This window comes from Hakea prostrata, chromosome 8, assembly GCF_041222555.1.
Source record: "Hakea prostrata isolate BN-2017 chromosome 8, UWA_Hpros_2, whole genome shotgun sequence".
Lineage (NCBI taxonomy): Eukaryota > Viridiplantae > Streptophyta > Magnoliopsida > Proteales > Proteaceae > Hakea > Hakea prostrata.
The window spans coordinates 4,749,865-4,765,613 of NC_142607.1; the positions used below are offsets into that span (position 1 = coordinate 4,749,865).

Below are 15,749 nucleotides of genomic sequence, written 5' to 3' on the forward strand. Positions count from 1 at the left end.
AAATGGAATACAGTATCATATACAGAATTTAAAGCTCAGAGATTCATGATTACTGTTCCTCAGAGAATTATCTAGTGCCTAATGAGTAGCAAGGGAGGAGCGATGAGAATTATATATTAATGGAACAAAAAAATCAAGGGAAGAACTCAAGAAAGGAAGGAATGGGATCCCTTTCTTTTTTTTTTTTTTTTTTTTTTTAAAATCCCTTTCTTTTCTAAAGTGCAGAAAAGTTTCAGTCCTAAATAAACTCCTCTCTCTCTCTCTCACTTCCAAATTTCCAATCTCCTTGTAAAAAAGGTCTCCTCAACCTGTTCTCACCTTCCCCAACCAAATTTCTCTCAGAAACAGAAAGCTCCCCAAAAAGCCATCTTTTTTCGCCCGCCATTTTCAGTTAAAATGTCTTTGCTTTTGATTCTTCTTCTTTTTCTTCTTGTTCTTCTACTAATACTATCTCTAGTCTCTAACTTGCTAAAAAACACAAGATAAAAATGCAGGAGGAAATGTGGCAGAAGCAGCCCAGTAGGTCTTCTTACAAAGAATCCATCAAAGCTTAGAAGCTGATATAGAACATGCCAATAGCCTGTAAGTACTTTTTACACTTTTCCCTTTTCTTCTTTTGGCTTCTGCCACCATTCTGTCGTTAAATATTTTGAAAAGTTTAGTATTTTCTATTGAGCCGTGAAAAGTGTGCGTTTATTATGTTGTGTGTATGTCGATTATGGTGGTTTTGAACGAAATGAAATTGGTGTTGGACTTGCATTTGGGTTTCTCATGTTTGGTTTGCAGAAGATTTCCTTCCCTCGGATGACGGTTGGAAGTGATTTTAGACAGGAAAGTCTTGCGAGGCTGTTATTAAGCATTTCGTCTTTGTCTCGTCGTTTCGTTTGAATTGCTCTATGAAGTTACACACAGGAAACCCTTCTCCAATAAAAACGTGAAAAGAGAATTGTCCGCCTGAAACTCTCTTCTCTTCCAAATCTAACAGAACCGTTAACCCAATATTGCTTCTTCAGAGAAAACCCAATTTTACTTCCCTAGGCTCTACTTCCCATCTTTCCTCTCCTCTTTAATTGGAATTTTCATCTGGGTTGTCAGGTTAGCAAAGCTAAACACCTCTCTAGCTCAACCCTTTTTTTTGGGTTGGAAGGAGGAGTTTTCATCTTATTGTACCTGGTCTACATATTGAGTTGGATTTTGGTTTAGTTGCTGAATAACTTATATTGTGGTTCTGGTTTTTGCATTTGTAGAGCTGTGGGTCTCCCTTGGGATTGTAGTGGGGAATATCTTCAGATGAGGTTTACTTATAGCCCATTTGCACCCTTCTTTGTCTTCCTAATTGAATGTATGGATTGCAGTTTTACAACCCTGCCAAGCTATTTAGGCCTTCTCCACATAATCATTTACAAGGTCAGTTGGTATCCACCTTGTCTTTTTGTGGTCTCAATTTTATTTGAAAGAATCAAGAGGGATTGCAAGTAATAATATGAGCTTCAATTATTTTGGATATTCTTTCCCTTTCAAGTGATGAAACAAAGTTGTCCTTTTAAAATGTATAGGTATATTTAGATGGAATCAAGAGCACATCTTCCCAGGAAAGTAAAGCCACTATCAAGGATTTCTATGGTCTGTATTGTTGCTTCTAGTTCCTTCCCCCCACCCCCCCACCCCATGGAAAACTCCAAAACGAAATTATCTATCCCAAGTTTCTCTGTTTCACATCCTTCATGCGATTCTCTATTTTCCTTCTCTAAAAGGGAAACAGTTTTTTCTTCAAACGATCTTGTAGCTGTCATGTACCCTGCTCTTCCACAACTTGAAGGTGAATTACCTGATCTGGCGGAAAAGAATGAGAAAGGTGAATGTCCTCAAAATTCAGGAAGGAAGAGTGTGGAAGAGTGTTGGAAGGTTTCCAACAAGGATCCAGAACAGGAGGGATGAATGTGGAACTTGTACGGAAGCTTGCAACAAGGTGGTCTGCCCAACTTTGGTCACTCCATGTGCATCAGCTGCTTTCTTGACTGGTAACTACTGAACCCATATTCAGTTACCCTCTTATGATATTTCTCATCAAGTAGTTCACACCATATCTATATATATACAATGCTAAAATTAACATGAACCTGCGATCTCAGTCCTGCACTTTTTGCCGAGGCAGCTTAAAAAGAGTTAACTCAAATGATATGTGGGTTCTTACTAGCAACAGTGATGTGGTAGACGCTGTGTTGCAAAAGAGAGCCTGAAATGTTTCTATCTCTGTGTTGACAACCTGCCACTTGTAATGCCTGAGTCCCTTTTCTTTGTAAGTTTGTATATGATTAAATGATCTGACCTATGAAAGGAGGATGACATATGGGTATATAAATCCAACCACCACTTGTACATATAATCGGGTGTGGAGATACATGAATTGTCTTCCATAGTCGTGCTGAAAGGAATAACAGAATGTGAGAACAGAGACTATCAGAGTTCTGTTCTGCTAGTTGTGTATAATTAACTGATGGCTAGGATACCTATTTCCTAAATCTGGAACTAGTTGATGCTTTACTCGCTACAGCATATCGAAGAACTACCTCAGGTGCCTCTTAAGGATGGGTGGCATCTTTACCCGCTGCAGTACATTGCATGCTACTCATTCACTGTACTTGTTTACTTTGCATTCATTCTTAGCTTTTGGGAACCTGAATTGCACTGATGATCCTAATAAGCTACACTTCTACTTGTATGAAAAGATTCTACAAACTATGATATCCCTATATGTTGTATGTTGATAAACTTTCATAATAAGATAGTTAATGGAAGCACCTAATATGTTCATCTACTTGATTTCTACTGTCATGAATTTGCTTCTTTATGCCTGCATTCCAAATGCCAAATACAATTGTTGTTCAGCATGCTGTCAGCAGCATAATATTGGATATACGCGAAATGATAAAGTGACAAACATCAGCCTGATGGTATGGAAACAATTGTTGACATGATATCAAGTAATGGTCTTTAGAGATGTGATTTTCTATTGATTGTTGAGATGGTATAAAAAACCTTTTGTTTTTCCCGGATGAATAAGATGATCTAAAACTTTTGTTTTGTTCATTGAGGAGGATCTGATTCGGTCCATTCGTAGTTTTTTCTTGAACCCGTCCCAACTCTCGTCCATCAATCAAACCTTCATTTGCCTCATTCCCAAAAAGACTGGAGCTTCCTCCCTTTTTGATTTTCGCCCCATCTTCCTTTGTAATCTCCTTTAAAAATTCATTTCCAAAATCCTCGCTAACCGGATCAAGCCGATCATGTCCTCGCTGGTTAGTGAAAAACAATCCGCTTTCATCTCTGGCTGTAGTATCTTGGATAACATTCTCCTCTGTGGGGAGATAGTTAGAGGCTTTGATCGTGCCCCCCACTCCCCTGCGGCCCTTCTTAAAGTTGACCTTTATAAAGCCTTTGATTCTATCCATTGGGACTTCATCAGGGAGGTCCTTCCAGCCATGGGTCCCCCCCCCCTTTTGTCCACTGGATTGAAATCTGCATCTCCACTCCTCTTTTCTCTATCATCACCAATGGCTCCCTTGTGGCCTTGCCAGCTACTTTCCCTCCAAGGTGGGGATTCGCCAAGGGTGCCCTCTCTCCCCCTACCTCTTCTCTCTGGCTCTGAAGTCCTCTCCCCTCTCCTCCAAGCCAAAACTGATCAGCTTCTTATTTCCCCCATCCTTAAATGCAAAGCCCTTAAGCTTACCCATCTTGCCTTTGCTGATGATCTCATGATTTCCTCCAAGACTAACCACTCTTCTTTCTCCTCTATCCTTGCCTCCCTCTCAACTTTTGAGTCCCTCTCTGGTCTTAGAGTCAACCTTGAGAAATCCACTATCTTTCTCACGGGAGTCTCTGAACCCATTCGCTCCTCTCTCCTTCATCTCTTTGGCTTCAAGCCTGGCTCCTTCCCTGTTTCCTATCTAGCTAGGGCACCCCCTCATCCATGGTAGGTTCACTCGCAACCACTGTTCTCCGATGCTAAACCACATCAGGAAAAAGCTCCAACTCTGGAAAGGAAAACTTCTCTCCTATGCCGGTAGATTAGTGCTTATTCGATCAGTCGTCCAATCCTCCTATCTCTATTGGTGTGGAATTTTCTCCCTCTCTAAATCTTCCATCCGATCCATGGAATCTCTCTTCTGTACCTTCCTCTATAAAAACCAAGAATCCTCCCGATTCCTCCATCCTATCAGCTGGTCCGACATCTGCCACATCCAGGATGTTAATATTGTCTGCCTCTTGAAACTCATTTGGAAAATTGCTTCTAAGCAACACTCCATTTGGGTATCTTGGGTCTACTCTTACCTTCTCAAATCGGACTCCTTTTGGATAACCTCCACCCCCTCCAACCCATCCTGGATCTGAAGAAAACTCCTTCTTCTCTGTCCTAGTTTGCTACCTTTGCCCAGATATCTTCTGGATCCTCCACTTCATTCTGGCTTAACCTGTGGCATCCGATGGGCATCTTATACTTTCTTCTTGGTCCCTGCTCGGTCTATGAAACCCACATTCCTCGAGACGCCCTTTTGTCCTCTTTCAACACCAATGGTTTTTGGTCCCCCGCTCCCCACCCAAACCTCATGCATTTCTGGGATTCCCTCCCTTCCCTTTCGCCCTCTACTTCAAATATCACCATATGGCTTCCTTCCCCCACCAAATCCTTCACCACCTCTTCTGCTTGGAACCTCATCCGTTCCCCCTCCCCTCATGTCCCTTGGCCCCTTTAGTTTGGTTCAAAGGCCATATCCCTCGCCATTCCCTTACCATTTGGAGAGCTCTTAATTTGGCTCTCCCCACCCACTCCTTCCTCATTAGCCGTCACATCTTCGTTAACCCTACTTGCATCTTCTGTGGGATTGATTTAGAGAATTTAAACCAACTTTTCTTTTCTTGCCCTTACCACCGTTCCCTTTAGTCCTTAGCCCTTTCTTCCATTTGGCCTTGGTCGAGGCGTCCTCGAGGGTTTGCTAATGATTGGAAATGGATCTTGAGAATATGTTCGGGTTCCTCTATATGCGACCAACTAGGTAAGCTTGTCTTTGGAGCTATCATCCACCACTTATGGTGGGAGCGCAACCTTAGGAGATGGACCTCCAAATCTCGCCCCTAGGCTTGATTTGGAAGGCCATCTACTTTGATGTTTCTTCCAGGCTCTCGTCTCTCCCCCATCCCCCTATGGCTGATTCCCCAAGGACTAGGCTTATTGTTAGATCATGGGGAATCTCCTCTTCTATCCGATCCTCTTCTTGATTGGTCCCCCCCCCCCCCCCTCATTCATCCCCCTTTGTATCTTCTCTTGTTTCGTTGGTTTTTCTCTTGTTGTTTAATATATTATTAATTCACCCAAAAAAAATGATCTAAAACTTGGTTTATGGAACTGGTCAAATGGTTACTGCACAGGCAGGGAAGAATGGTATTGGGTGCATTTGTAACAATGACAGACCACCTTAACTCTGTTAATATAGGTGTGTTTTTGTGACTTAAGTCAAACCTGGCATAATGTTTTCACTATAATGTTTGAATTTATGAAGATCTAGTAAATTTAGGCTGCTTCTGAAAGACTCTCTTTTCAAGCAAAAGAAAGTAATGGATTTGGCATATATATGTAGTATAGAAGCATGGTCTTCTGAACTGTCTTATGTTGACTCTAGGCCTTATCTAGTTTATGGTTGTTATCTTGGGCCAAAAGGAAAAAGGAAATTTCTACTTGGCCTAGATTGACTTTTTGAAAGCAGCGACAGAGAAGGTTAGTCCTCGAGGACTGAAATGTGATGCCCATGAGTTGGGTATTGTAGGTCCCCAGTATTTCTTCCTTGTGTGGTCAGGTTTTGCTTTTAGTTGTTTAATAATTATTTATAGTTTTCTTTCTTTCTTTAAAAAAAATAATAATTTGGTGGGTAGGAGTCAAAAGCAGGAGCCATCCTGTGTTCAGCAAAATTTCTGATGACCAGAAGAATGGATTTGTACTAAGATACAGTAAACCTCATTCTATCTAGGACTTGAGTGAGAAGTTACTGTGCAAATAAGATAGAATAGTGTGGCTTAGTTAGACTTAAGTAACGTGAGGGAAAAAGTAGCCGCCACCCTGCGGGCAAGTGATTGATTTTCTAATTCCATTCTCTGTTTTACAAAATCCTCCCTGCCTAGACCAGCGCTACACGCAATCCTTCCGCCATTTTTTATGGAAAATTTTCGTGGTGGCGCCTCCCTGAGTTACCCCTAAAAAATAATGCAGTCCTTGAGTTATTCAATTTATCAGTCAGACCCCCTTTTGGGATAAAATATATCAATGACACCCTGCCGTTAATAAAGCACAGTTAAGTGCGATCTTCTTCTCAACATTTAATCTGATGTTGAATCTCTGAATGAGATTATAATTGTAAGTTATAACAGATTCTATTCCTTTCATTTCGTTAAGTTTTATCAAATCAGCTTTCTTGGAAGAATTCAATGATGGTTTTTCATTTTGCACACCATCAAACTGTTTTGTGTAAGTTGGTATCTGTTGTTAAGGCTAAGAAACAGTGTTTCTATTACCTTTTACAGCATTATTCTAATTGTCAATGAAAACCTATGGTTTATATGAGATCAATGTCTGTGCCTCTTTCAACGTTAGACAAATTTCTCACATCACTGTATCCCTTTAGTCAATCCATAAACAACCCCCCTCCCCTCAACAAACAGAAAGCTACAATAATGCTGAATTTGGTATGAAATACATATCAAGGTATTCAACTATACAGTTATCTTGCAGATGGGACAATGCAACCACCTGAGAAGTCATAGCTATCAGTTTCTAGAGAGTCTGAGGGTAAACTTATTTGTGGAGATTGCCTTGTCCGAGAGCGTGAGCATCTTGTGTAATTTCTCTCTCTTCCTTTTTCAATTTTAATTGCATCTTGAATAGCCAAAACAATATCCTGCATCCTTGGCCTGCAACTTCCATGTGGCTCGACGCTGAGGATTGCAACTTCAGCTATTCTCCAAAGTGACTCTATTTTAATGTTGCTTGCCAAGGAAGGATCTAGGATACTCATCACATCCCCTTTACGAATCAATGACCTTGCCTGCAAAACAATGAATTTCAGTTGATTGTTTTTAATGATTTCAATCCCTTGCCAAGGGTGAACATTGTTTTTTATTTGGATGAATGTTGTTGGACTACATTTGTATCTCCTACTAAATATGCTGTTCTAGTAAAAATTTCAAAGAATCAGTGCCTGTGAGTTCCTCAAAGATTGGGAAGAAACGTACCCAGTGAATGATATGCCATTCAGCACCGTACTCTTCTACTGAGATAGGTTTTCTTCCTGAGACCAGTTCCAAAAGAACAACCCCAAAACTGTAAACATCACTCTTTTCAGTCAACTGTTGATTAGCATAGTACCTGCCAGAGGAATTACATGTTAAGCCAGATGATAATGACAATTTCTTATATAGCAAATGTTAGTTATGCTTACTCAGGATCAAGGTAGCCAACTGTGCCACACGCAACACTTGACACATGGGTGAGATTATCATCAGCTTGCCTTGAAAGCCCAAAATCTGACACCTTTGCTCTCATATTGAGGTCAAGAAGAATATTGCTTGTCTTGACATCACGGTGGATGATGCTTGGATTGCACCCAGTATGCAAGTATTCAAGGCCTAATTATAATTACACCATAAAATGCTGGACTGTCATAAATATCAAAACTAATTGTTGTATAAATGGTGAGGTATCGTAAGAAACCTTTAGCCGCATCTTCTGCAATAGAAAGACGTGAGAGCCAGTCCAAGCACTTCTGGTCAACAGAATCTGATCAGAAGATTATGTTATGGATTTTGATAGAATTTTGTATACAGTTGTGATAGCAAAAACAAGAGTTGTAGCTATTATAGTTTAGAAGGTCATACCATGTATATAGTCCTGTAGAGATCCATTGTGCATGTACTCATAAACTAGAATGCGTTGCTTGGCTTCCTCGCAGTATCCAACCAAAGGAACCAGGTTTTTATGATGAATTCTTGACAAGAGAGCAACCTAAAATTTTATTTCGACATTTGAATCAACAATGAGTTCCTTAACCTGTTAGTTGGACGGTAACTCAAAGTTTATAGAAATAATAATATCTATTCATCTATTAAAGTATTTCCATGTTGCATACAGACAATGACTCTTTGATTCTCTGTCCTTGTGCTCTATAATTTTGATAGCACTTGCCAAATTGCAGACTTATTACTATAGTAGAAGCATAGCTTCAAAATTAGATAATACAGTAATTTGTGGCACCTGCCATACAGCATATTATTATCAAATCTGACCAAAGTTTTAGCCATCTGAGGTACTGCACTTCATTTCTAGCAGGGTTGACTGCTTATGTTGAAATTATAATCACATAATTTACAAATCAATCAGCAGATTTCAAATTTTCTACGTTGTGTCACAAAAAGGATAAGTCACAAACTTCTTTTTTAGGAAGATTATATTATTATATGGTCTAAACAATATTTGTTACAGCACTAATCAATACTTGTCCAATTCAAAAGGACCACTTGGTTGACCATGTTAAAGAAAGCTTGCAGGGTTAACTGAATGTATTTCAATTGTTGTCACTTACTATCTATGGTGGAGACTGATTTTGCACTGTCCTGGGTTCTTCAGGTATGCTAGCCATATTATGGTTGTCTGCTTATATATCACTACTTAATTTTCAAACAGAGCTTGACCATGGGGTTTAAGATTTCCTACAGATTACCACTCTTAGAAGATGAACTGATGCTCAGTTTGTGAAGAAATTCCAATCATCTATGTGCAGGTTCAATGGGTTATTATTCAAATAACATGTTTTTGCAATGTGAGGGTATAAGCGTAGGATGGGTATTGTTCATTTTTGACATCCCTAGATTCCAAGAACAGTGCCATCTTCAAAAAAAGAAAAAAGCCTAATATGGGCCTACCTCATTGATAAATTGTTGGTCTCCATGGCTGGATGCATCAGCCAATATCTTGACTGCCACTTCTTTTCCATCTTTCATCTTTCCATAATAGACAGGTCCAAAGCTTCCTTTCCCAATTTTTCTGGAAAAGTTGTGAGTAGCTTCTTCCAGATCGGAAAGTGTGATGTAGCATGCCACATCTGGACCTTCAACCATCAATGACCCACCATGTACAAGAGAATAGGAAGTCGAAGGCTTGGATATTGTGCGTAAAGAATTACCTAAAATACACACAAAAAATGAAGGAGAAGAAGATGCAATTGCGGAGCACAACCTTAAAAGAAAGAAGTCAGGAAAGTGGTGAAGGTACTTACATTTATCATTACTTTTCTCCTGAGCTGGCATTTTCCAAAGATTACATAACAGTAGTAAGCTCCCTAAAATGAAAACTACAAGTACCACAAATACTCCAACCAAAATTCCAAGTATCAGCTTAAAATTCTTCTTGTGCTTTCCTTTTCCCCCTTGAATGAGTTCAGGATTCCCATCATATCTGCAGGTAGAAGTCCGTCCCGTATTTAAATATTGATAGACAACTATGATAACAGAAAGAATAGTGTTTGAGAAGTTCTTGTTTATACTATGATAGTTCCTCCATCTGATACTGATCTTTTTGTGTCTTGTGGGGTCCTAGTTTTGAAATTATATTTCATATTTATTGTTCAAGGATAACATTCTCCTTTTGTCTGCTAAATGTTGACAGATATTTTTCAGAATAGAAGCTTCATATGTTGGTTGGCATATCTGGAGTGATATTTGATTCAGTTTTTGTAAATATTTAAGAATTTTGCTTCCATTTCTTATTTTGTAAGATATTGAAGAGATATTCTATAAATTGGATAACTAGATGACCGGATAAATATTATTATTTGTTTTACATGCCAAAAAATTGGATTAATTTAGTATTATCCTTGTAAAATCAATTGCATGTGCCATTATAAACTATTTTCTTCGGAGTTACTACTTTAAAATCTGATCTTTTACAAATTGACTTGCTGCATGGTAAAGTAACTTCTGGTATATAACACTGGGAGGCTGAAACCAAATGTCCTTCTAAACCTGATGTATGCATACTTACTTGAATATTAAATTTCCAGTGAACAGTGCTGGAGGTATTTCCCCACTCAAAGAGTTATTCTGGACATATCTGCCACATAAGTATTTGATGGTTAGTGACTGTCTGGTATGAGGTGGACTATGAAAACTGTTGGATGGCTAGAAGAATATAAAACAAAGTTATTGAAAGCCAGACAAAGCAAAATTACTCCTTAACCTTGGTAGTTTTACTATGATGAAAATATTTTTCTGGTTTACCACATACAGTTCTCGTAAGCTTGGCATATCTCCAAGGTAAGAAGGTATTGAACCAGTCAGCCTGTTGTTCTCTAGATGCCTGCATGTTTACCAAGTAGAAGAGGGATGAAATAATGTCTAACAGGACCAACAGCAATGTTGCACTTCTGAAATGTCAAAAAGAAATTGGAAAACTTACACAATTGTCAGATTTAGAAGATTACTTATGTCAGGGATTGATCCAGTTAGGGAGTTGCCGTCCAGCCACCTAAGAATCAAAATAGAAGTCAGAGAACTAAAACTGGATATGAAGTCAGTTGATTCAGAATTAAGAAGGATAAAAAAGGGGGTGGGGGGAAGGGTAGGAGAGAGAGAGAGAGAGAGAGAGAGAGAGAGAGAGAGAGAGAGAGAAGGGGTGACCAAGAAAGATTCATGTAGGGAAAACTTCACTTACAACTCTGTTAAACCCTCCAAATGGTTAAGCTTATCTGGGATCTTACCCTTCAAATATTTCTTAGATAGTGCACTGTCAAATGTCAATTGAATCCAACAAGTTAGAAATCAACGACCAAAAACACTTTCCTCTTTCATATACAATGCAATGTCTCAATTAGAGGAAAATTTGACAATATGATGCAAATAAATAAAATGACAAATGCATTAAGTAAATCTGTAACTGTGCAAGCATGATGCCATGATTACAAAACATCCAATTGTGGCCACAGCCTAGCAATTTAATCTTCTGTTATGAGTTTCATAGAGGTAAGGAGAGAAGGAACCTCCATTTATTGGGTTCCATTTAGTAGATCTCGGGCATGAACAACCAAGGGCTGATTCTGTCTGCTTGTCTGCTAATCAAACTTTCAAAAGATGAGCCTATTGTCCGTAATTTGATTGTGTTCTACACTTGAACCTTGGGTTTCTACATGCAGTTATGAGGATGAACGACATTGATAAGAGTTTTCATAACTCAAATACAAGGTTAGGAGGTATACAGTTTTGTAATTCTTGGCGGAGTGCTGGAGCTGCAGGTTATCCATTTCCATTGAGTTGGAAGACAGGGATCACCTTCTTCATGAATCCATTCACTTCCAGGGGACAGAGAGCGGAAAGCATACAGAATCATCGCTTCAAAATTGACAACAATATCACTCATCAGCTTACAGAGAGAGTTCTGATTTCCTGGAGAAGCAACAAAAGAAATATTTTCCATAACAGTAAATGGGGAGCCTCCACTTCCTCCCCAATCTAATGGATCAAACTGTCCCTGTGAAAACAGATGGAGGTAAAGGGATCAATCTTGGGGATGGCCATCTGAAAAGAGATGGGGGTGAAATGATCAATGAGGATTCCTTTGGAGGCAGTGAAGCGTAAGAGATGGTGCTTGAATGTTTGGGTCACCCTTTCTGATATCAGTGAACAAATGGCAAATGGAGGTTCCAATATATTTGAGCTGGCATGGTTCCTCCAAATGGGTTGTTGTCATCAAACATGGTTTGAACTATGTATAGGGTTTTGCAAGTGATGTTTGAAGAGAATTTTGATTAATATCCTTGCAGGGTAGATATGCCTACAATTCTTGTCAAAAGGCTTAAAACAAGGCAAGAATGATAGGACATCAGAAGGTAGCAAGGCCAGTTGGTTTTTGGCCCTAGGATTGGGAAGGCTTTGTGGTGCACCCAGATCAAACCCCATTTAAAGCAATGTTGAATAACATTAGGGTTAATGTCAAGGAAATCAAATTGGCTTACCATCATTACCATCTGTCTTAGGGATAATCTGTACGTACTTGCTGATCTCAATCGCATTTAGAAGTGGTCCACGGATAGAATCCCTGGTCTTTACGAATGAGAATGATAGTACAAAATCCAGAGATACATTCATGTAACTGGGCTCATATAGAGTGTAGCTGCCATTGGCATTTTCAGCAATATTTACTATCACATTGTTGTAGCCAGGTACCTGAGGTTGTTGCATTGTGAACTTGCGAGTCTCATTTGTACCCAAATCTTCAATCTCAGCAAAGTATGCATAAGCTCGAGCATTAGCTGGGAAACCGTCCAGGTTTAACCTGTAGCTGAGCCTGCCTTGCATGCCAACAACTGCAGTTTGCATTACTCTAACAGGTGGGTATTCCCGTGATCCTGTATTTATGTTCTTGGAGGTGCTGATACTTTCTGTTCCAGGAGCTATTCCAACAAGAAAGTTTGGCCTTTTGTGTAGATCTGATTCCCATATCCGGTCATATGGGTCATCTGGGTACCTGTTAGAAAAGAAAACAATCTTGGTACCACTACCCTGGTAACTGTAAATCAAATAATGAAATATATATCTATCTTTTTTCTCTTATGAAATGCAATAACAAGGATGAACTGGATCCTCTGTTTATGTAGCTCATTGTTGGATGTCTCCTGTGAACCAGTGGTCTCTAGAATAACGGTTTTGGGGGATTGTTTTAGATTTCTGTGAGAAAATTGGAGCATAGCATGGTGTCACAGCTTTGAACTCGGATAAAAAAGCAGATCTGTATTCCCTGTTATGAAATGTGAAATTTGATCTTGTGATGATGAATAACATGATATCCTTGTTGTCTACAGCGTCCTTCAATAATGGTGCCATGAAATTCTTTTGCAGAGTCTTGTTTGCATAATGCATATAAGTTGTTCTCTAATTCATAGATAATTTTTTTGAATGCAGCACATACCTAATTGGGTCGCTACTCAGAGCACCAAAATTTACTCTGGCTGCAACTGCTAGGTAGAAACTATCCTCATAATCTGTGGCATACAGTGAAAGGTTCAAGGGGCGCAATTCAAGAGTAGATATGAAAGGAGACCCTGTTGAAGCACAGCACAGACATACAGCAATGGAAGTGGATGTTGCCCTGATGATCATTTCCTCAACATATACTCTTGAAGCATCTAATACTGTTATCGTGGACCACATAGTAGCATCCAAATAGAGCTGAAATTTAGGATATGGATCTCCAGATACAGAGTTTCCATACTGAAAAGTTGCTCGGACAAGATATCGCCTTCTCTCTGTGGTTCTCAAAGCGTAGCAGTACTTGTTTCCGTCGGCAGGAAAGTCTCTCCTCCTTTGATACTGTGGACTGTCTCCATTAGAATTCTTGATGTCAACTGCCTTACCATTAGTAATGAATCCAGAATCTGAAACCCATGCTAGTCCTGTACTTGGGTCAGTGTAATTACTTGTGCCTCCACAGTCTATGCTGACAAACTCTGCAAATAAGTTCATATACAAAGCTTAGATTCTCACAAATTCGGGAGCCTCTGTATCAGTTTCAGAAGGAAGATTTCCCATTCATGTTTTCATAAAAAGTGATAGCTGGTTGTGTTAATCATTCTGGAAAACAAAGTTTTTAATTAAACAAAAAATTTGATTCCTTTCTTCTCTAGGACACACTAAAATCAAGAAGTGTAATCCTCCAATTTGTGTGTATACCTGTTTGGTAATGTTTTGAGTTTCAGTGAGAGAACATACCTTTTACTTGGCAAATAACAGAAGGTATTAGGTGTAGGAATAAAATCAAAAAATGTAATGAGACAGCCATTGGAGATGAGAAATGGAAACCAGCCCTCTGATATTTTGTTAGTGTCTATCATCTAGACAGAATTTACAGGAATTTGTTGTGGTTCTAAAACGCTAGCCATCTTTTCTGCACTAGTCCCTTCACTTTCTGTGATGAATGAGTTGGGTGATTTGTAGTAATTGTATATCTTTTCATCTTGGATTATGCTGTCACAGGAAAAGTTTTTTTCAAGTATCTTTTTTCAAACTTACCTTTGCCAGGACTTGGAATGAGAATATATGTGAGACATGCCCCTTCACCAACAAGGGGCCAAGGCTAGTAAACTTGGAAAAGTTAGATTCGAATAAATTTGATTTGTTTTTTTATTGCTGGACACTTGGGAAAGAAAGCAAGAAATATGTAACAAGAAGAGGACCGCACTGGCATAAATTTGCAACAGTTGCAGAGCATCCATCCCTGGAGAAGGGGGAGGGAATTCATTAAGCTAATTTCACTTTATCTCCCTTTGCTTTTGATTATTATAAGGGATTCCTTGTCTGCTTTACGGCCTTTATCTTTATCTTCTTTTTTTAGTATTTATTTTCACACTCCAGATATTGAATACTAATGGTTTATGCTTTCAATACCATTAATTTGCTCTTGATCTGCTTAAGATAGTTCACTTGAATCAAAAAAAATTATGGGCTAATTTCTGATCGTTCAATCAATGTGATGGGGAGTAGAGATGATTCTTTTTGGTATTGGTGCTTGCAGGTGTGAACTTGTTATCATCACTATCATTGTTGTCATAATAATCTGCTTTCTCCACCTCTTCTTTTTCCAGAAGTGTGTGTATCTTTGCTCTCTGGAGGAGTTGGAACTGAATCCAAAATAGCATCTTCATATCTCTTAAAGCAAAAGACTGTCTGTTTACCACACACGAGAAAAAAAGAAGCAAAAGAGTGTGTGACACTTTAGGTTCGAATGCTACTTTATTGTAGGAGTTGAAATCCTAGTTCATGTGGTGGTCCTTCCTTCCAAGCTCTAATTTTTTTCCAAACATCATATCATAGGGCGATGCAATTGGGAAAGAGCTGTAACAGGAAAAGAAATGAATGATTGGTCCCTAGGAATATCTTTTAAAACATTGGAATCACAAAACCAGCAAAAGCAATAACTGATTTCATTTGTAAAGGAGAATACCAAAATCCATGCGTCCACACTGGCAGACTGTCCATATGTCATATTTTCATGTTTTCTACAGGAACATTTTTTGGTTTTTTTTTTTTATCATGCTGCCTAGTTAAAAATTACTTGCTGTCCACATCAATTCTTTTCGTTCCGCCCCTCACTGCTGTGATTGTAGATATCAAAATACCTCAGTTGAAAAATTAGTAAAATTTCCCCTCCTTTCATGTCCGTCCCATGGTCCCTCTCTTCAACCCTTCTTCCTCCGACTCCGGCGATAGGAAAAGCGAGTAGAAAAGCTTGTGTTTTGAGGAAAAAAATAATCTTGTTTTTCCCATACGCTGCAACAATCTTCTTTTCTCTGTATCAGATCTCTCAATCATGAGAACCAAAACCCATCTCTCATTTTTTTTTTCTTGTTCTGTTTCTCTTTCATCTGTAACTCGCTCTGTGCATCTCATGTTTCTGGGGTCAAATCGATCTTGTACATGCTCAATTGTGGAGTCTCTGAAGGTAATCAGATGGCCGTATATGCTCAATTGAAGCTTCTTGAAGCGTGGAAGGTAAAAATGGATCTTAAATTTGAGCCTTGGCAGGGATGGAAACGTCTGTGGATACAAGATACTTTTCATTAGAAGCATGTCCATGCATCATCATCTCGTCTTCATTACATTACACTATTACAGGTGAAATCAGCAGTGGGTGGGCATGAATCAGAAGAAACGAAATC

General features: G+C 39.0%; 1 protein-coding gene and 1 pseudogene across 3 annotated transcripts; one reads left to right on the plus strand and one right to left on the minus strand.

Moving 5' to 3' along the window:
* The first annotated feature begins 253 nt into the window (after nt 1-253).
* On the plus strand, nt 254-3,232 carry LOC149006430 (E3 ubiquitin-protein ligase AIRP2-like; annotated as a pseudogene). The gene is made up of 5 exons (XR_016174966.1): nt 254-582; nt 1,248-1,407; nt 1,557-1,623; nt 1,787-2,021; nt 2,117-3,232. The product of XR_016174966.1 is annotated as an E3 ubiquitin-protein ligase AIRP2-like (transcript).
* Nucleotides 3,233-6,770: 3,538 nt separating this feature from the next.
* On the minus strand, nt 6,771-13,888 carry LOC149006431 (Leucine-rich repeat protein kinase family protein). 2 transcript variants are annotated; one of them, XM_089164770.1, is made up of 15 exons: nt 13,804-13,888; nt 13,004-13,541; nt 12,051-12,562; nt 11,295-11,427; nt 10,754-10,825; nt 10,499-10,567; nt 10,328-10,399; nt 10,085-10,153; nt 9,321-9,499; nt 8,968-9,227; nt 7,924-8,050; nt 7,760-7,825; nt 7,488-7,674; nt 7,282-7,414; nt 6,771-7,094 (listed from the first exon to the last, which is right to left on the minus strand). In XM_089164770.1, the coding sequence occupies exons 1-15, from the start codon at nt 13,871-13,873 to the stop codon at nt 6,771-6,773; spliced, it is 2,811 nt and encodes a 936-aa protein (XP_089020896.1). In that variant the 5' UTR covers nt 13,874-13,888. The 2 variants fall into 2 exon arrangements, with proteins under 2 accessions (XP_089020896.1, XP_089020895.1); XM_089164769.1 differs by having other exon boundaries at nt 8,968-9,499.
* Nucleotides 13,889-15,749: the final 1,861 nt, after the last annotated feature.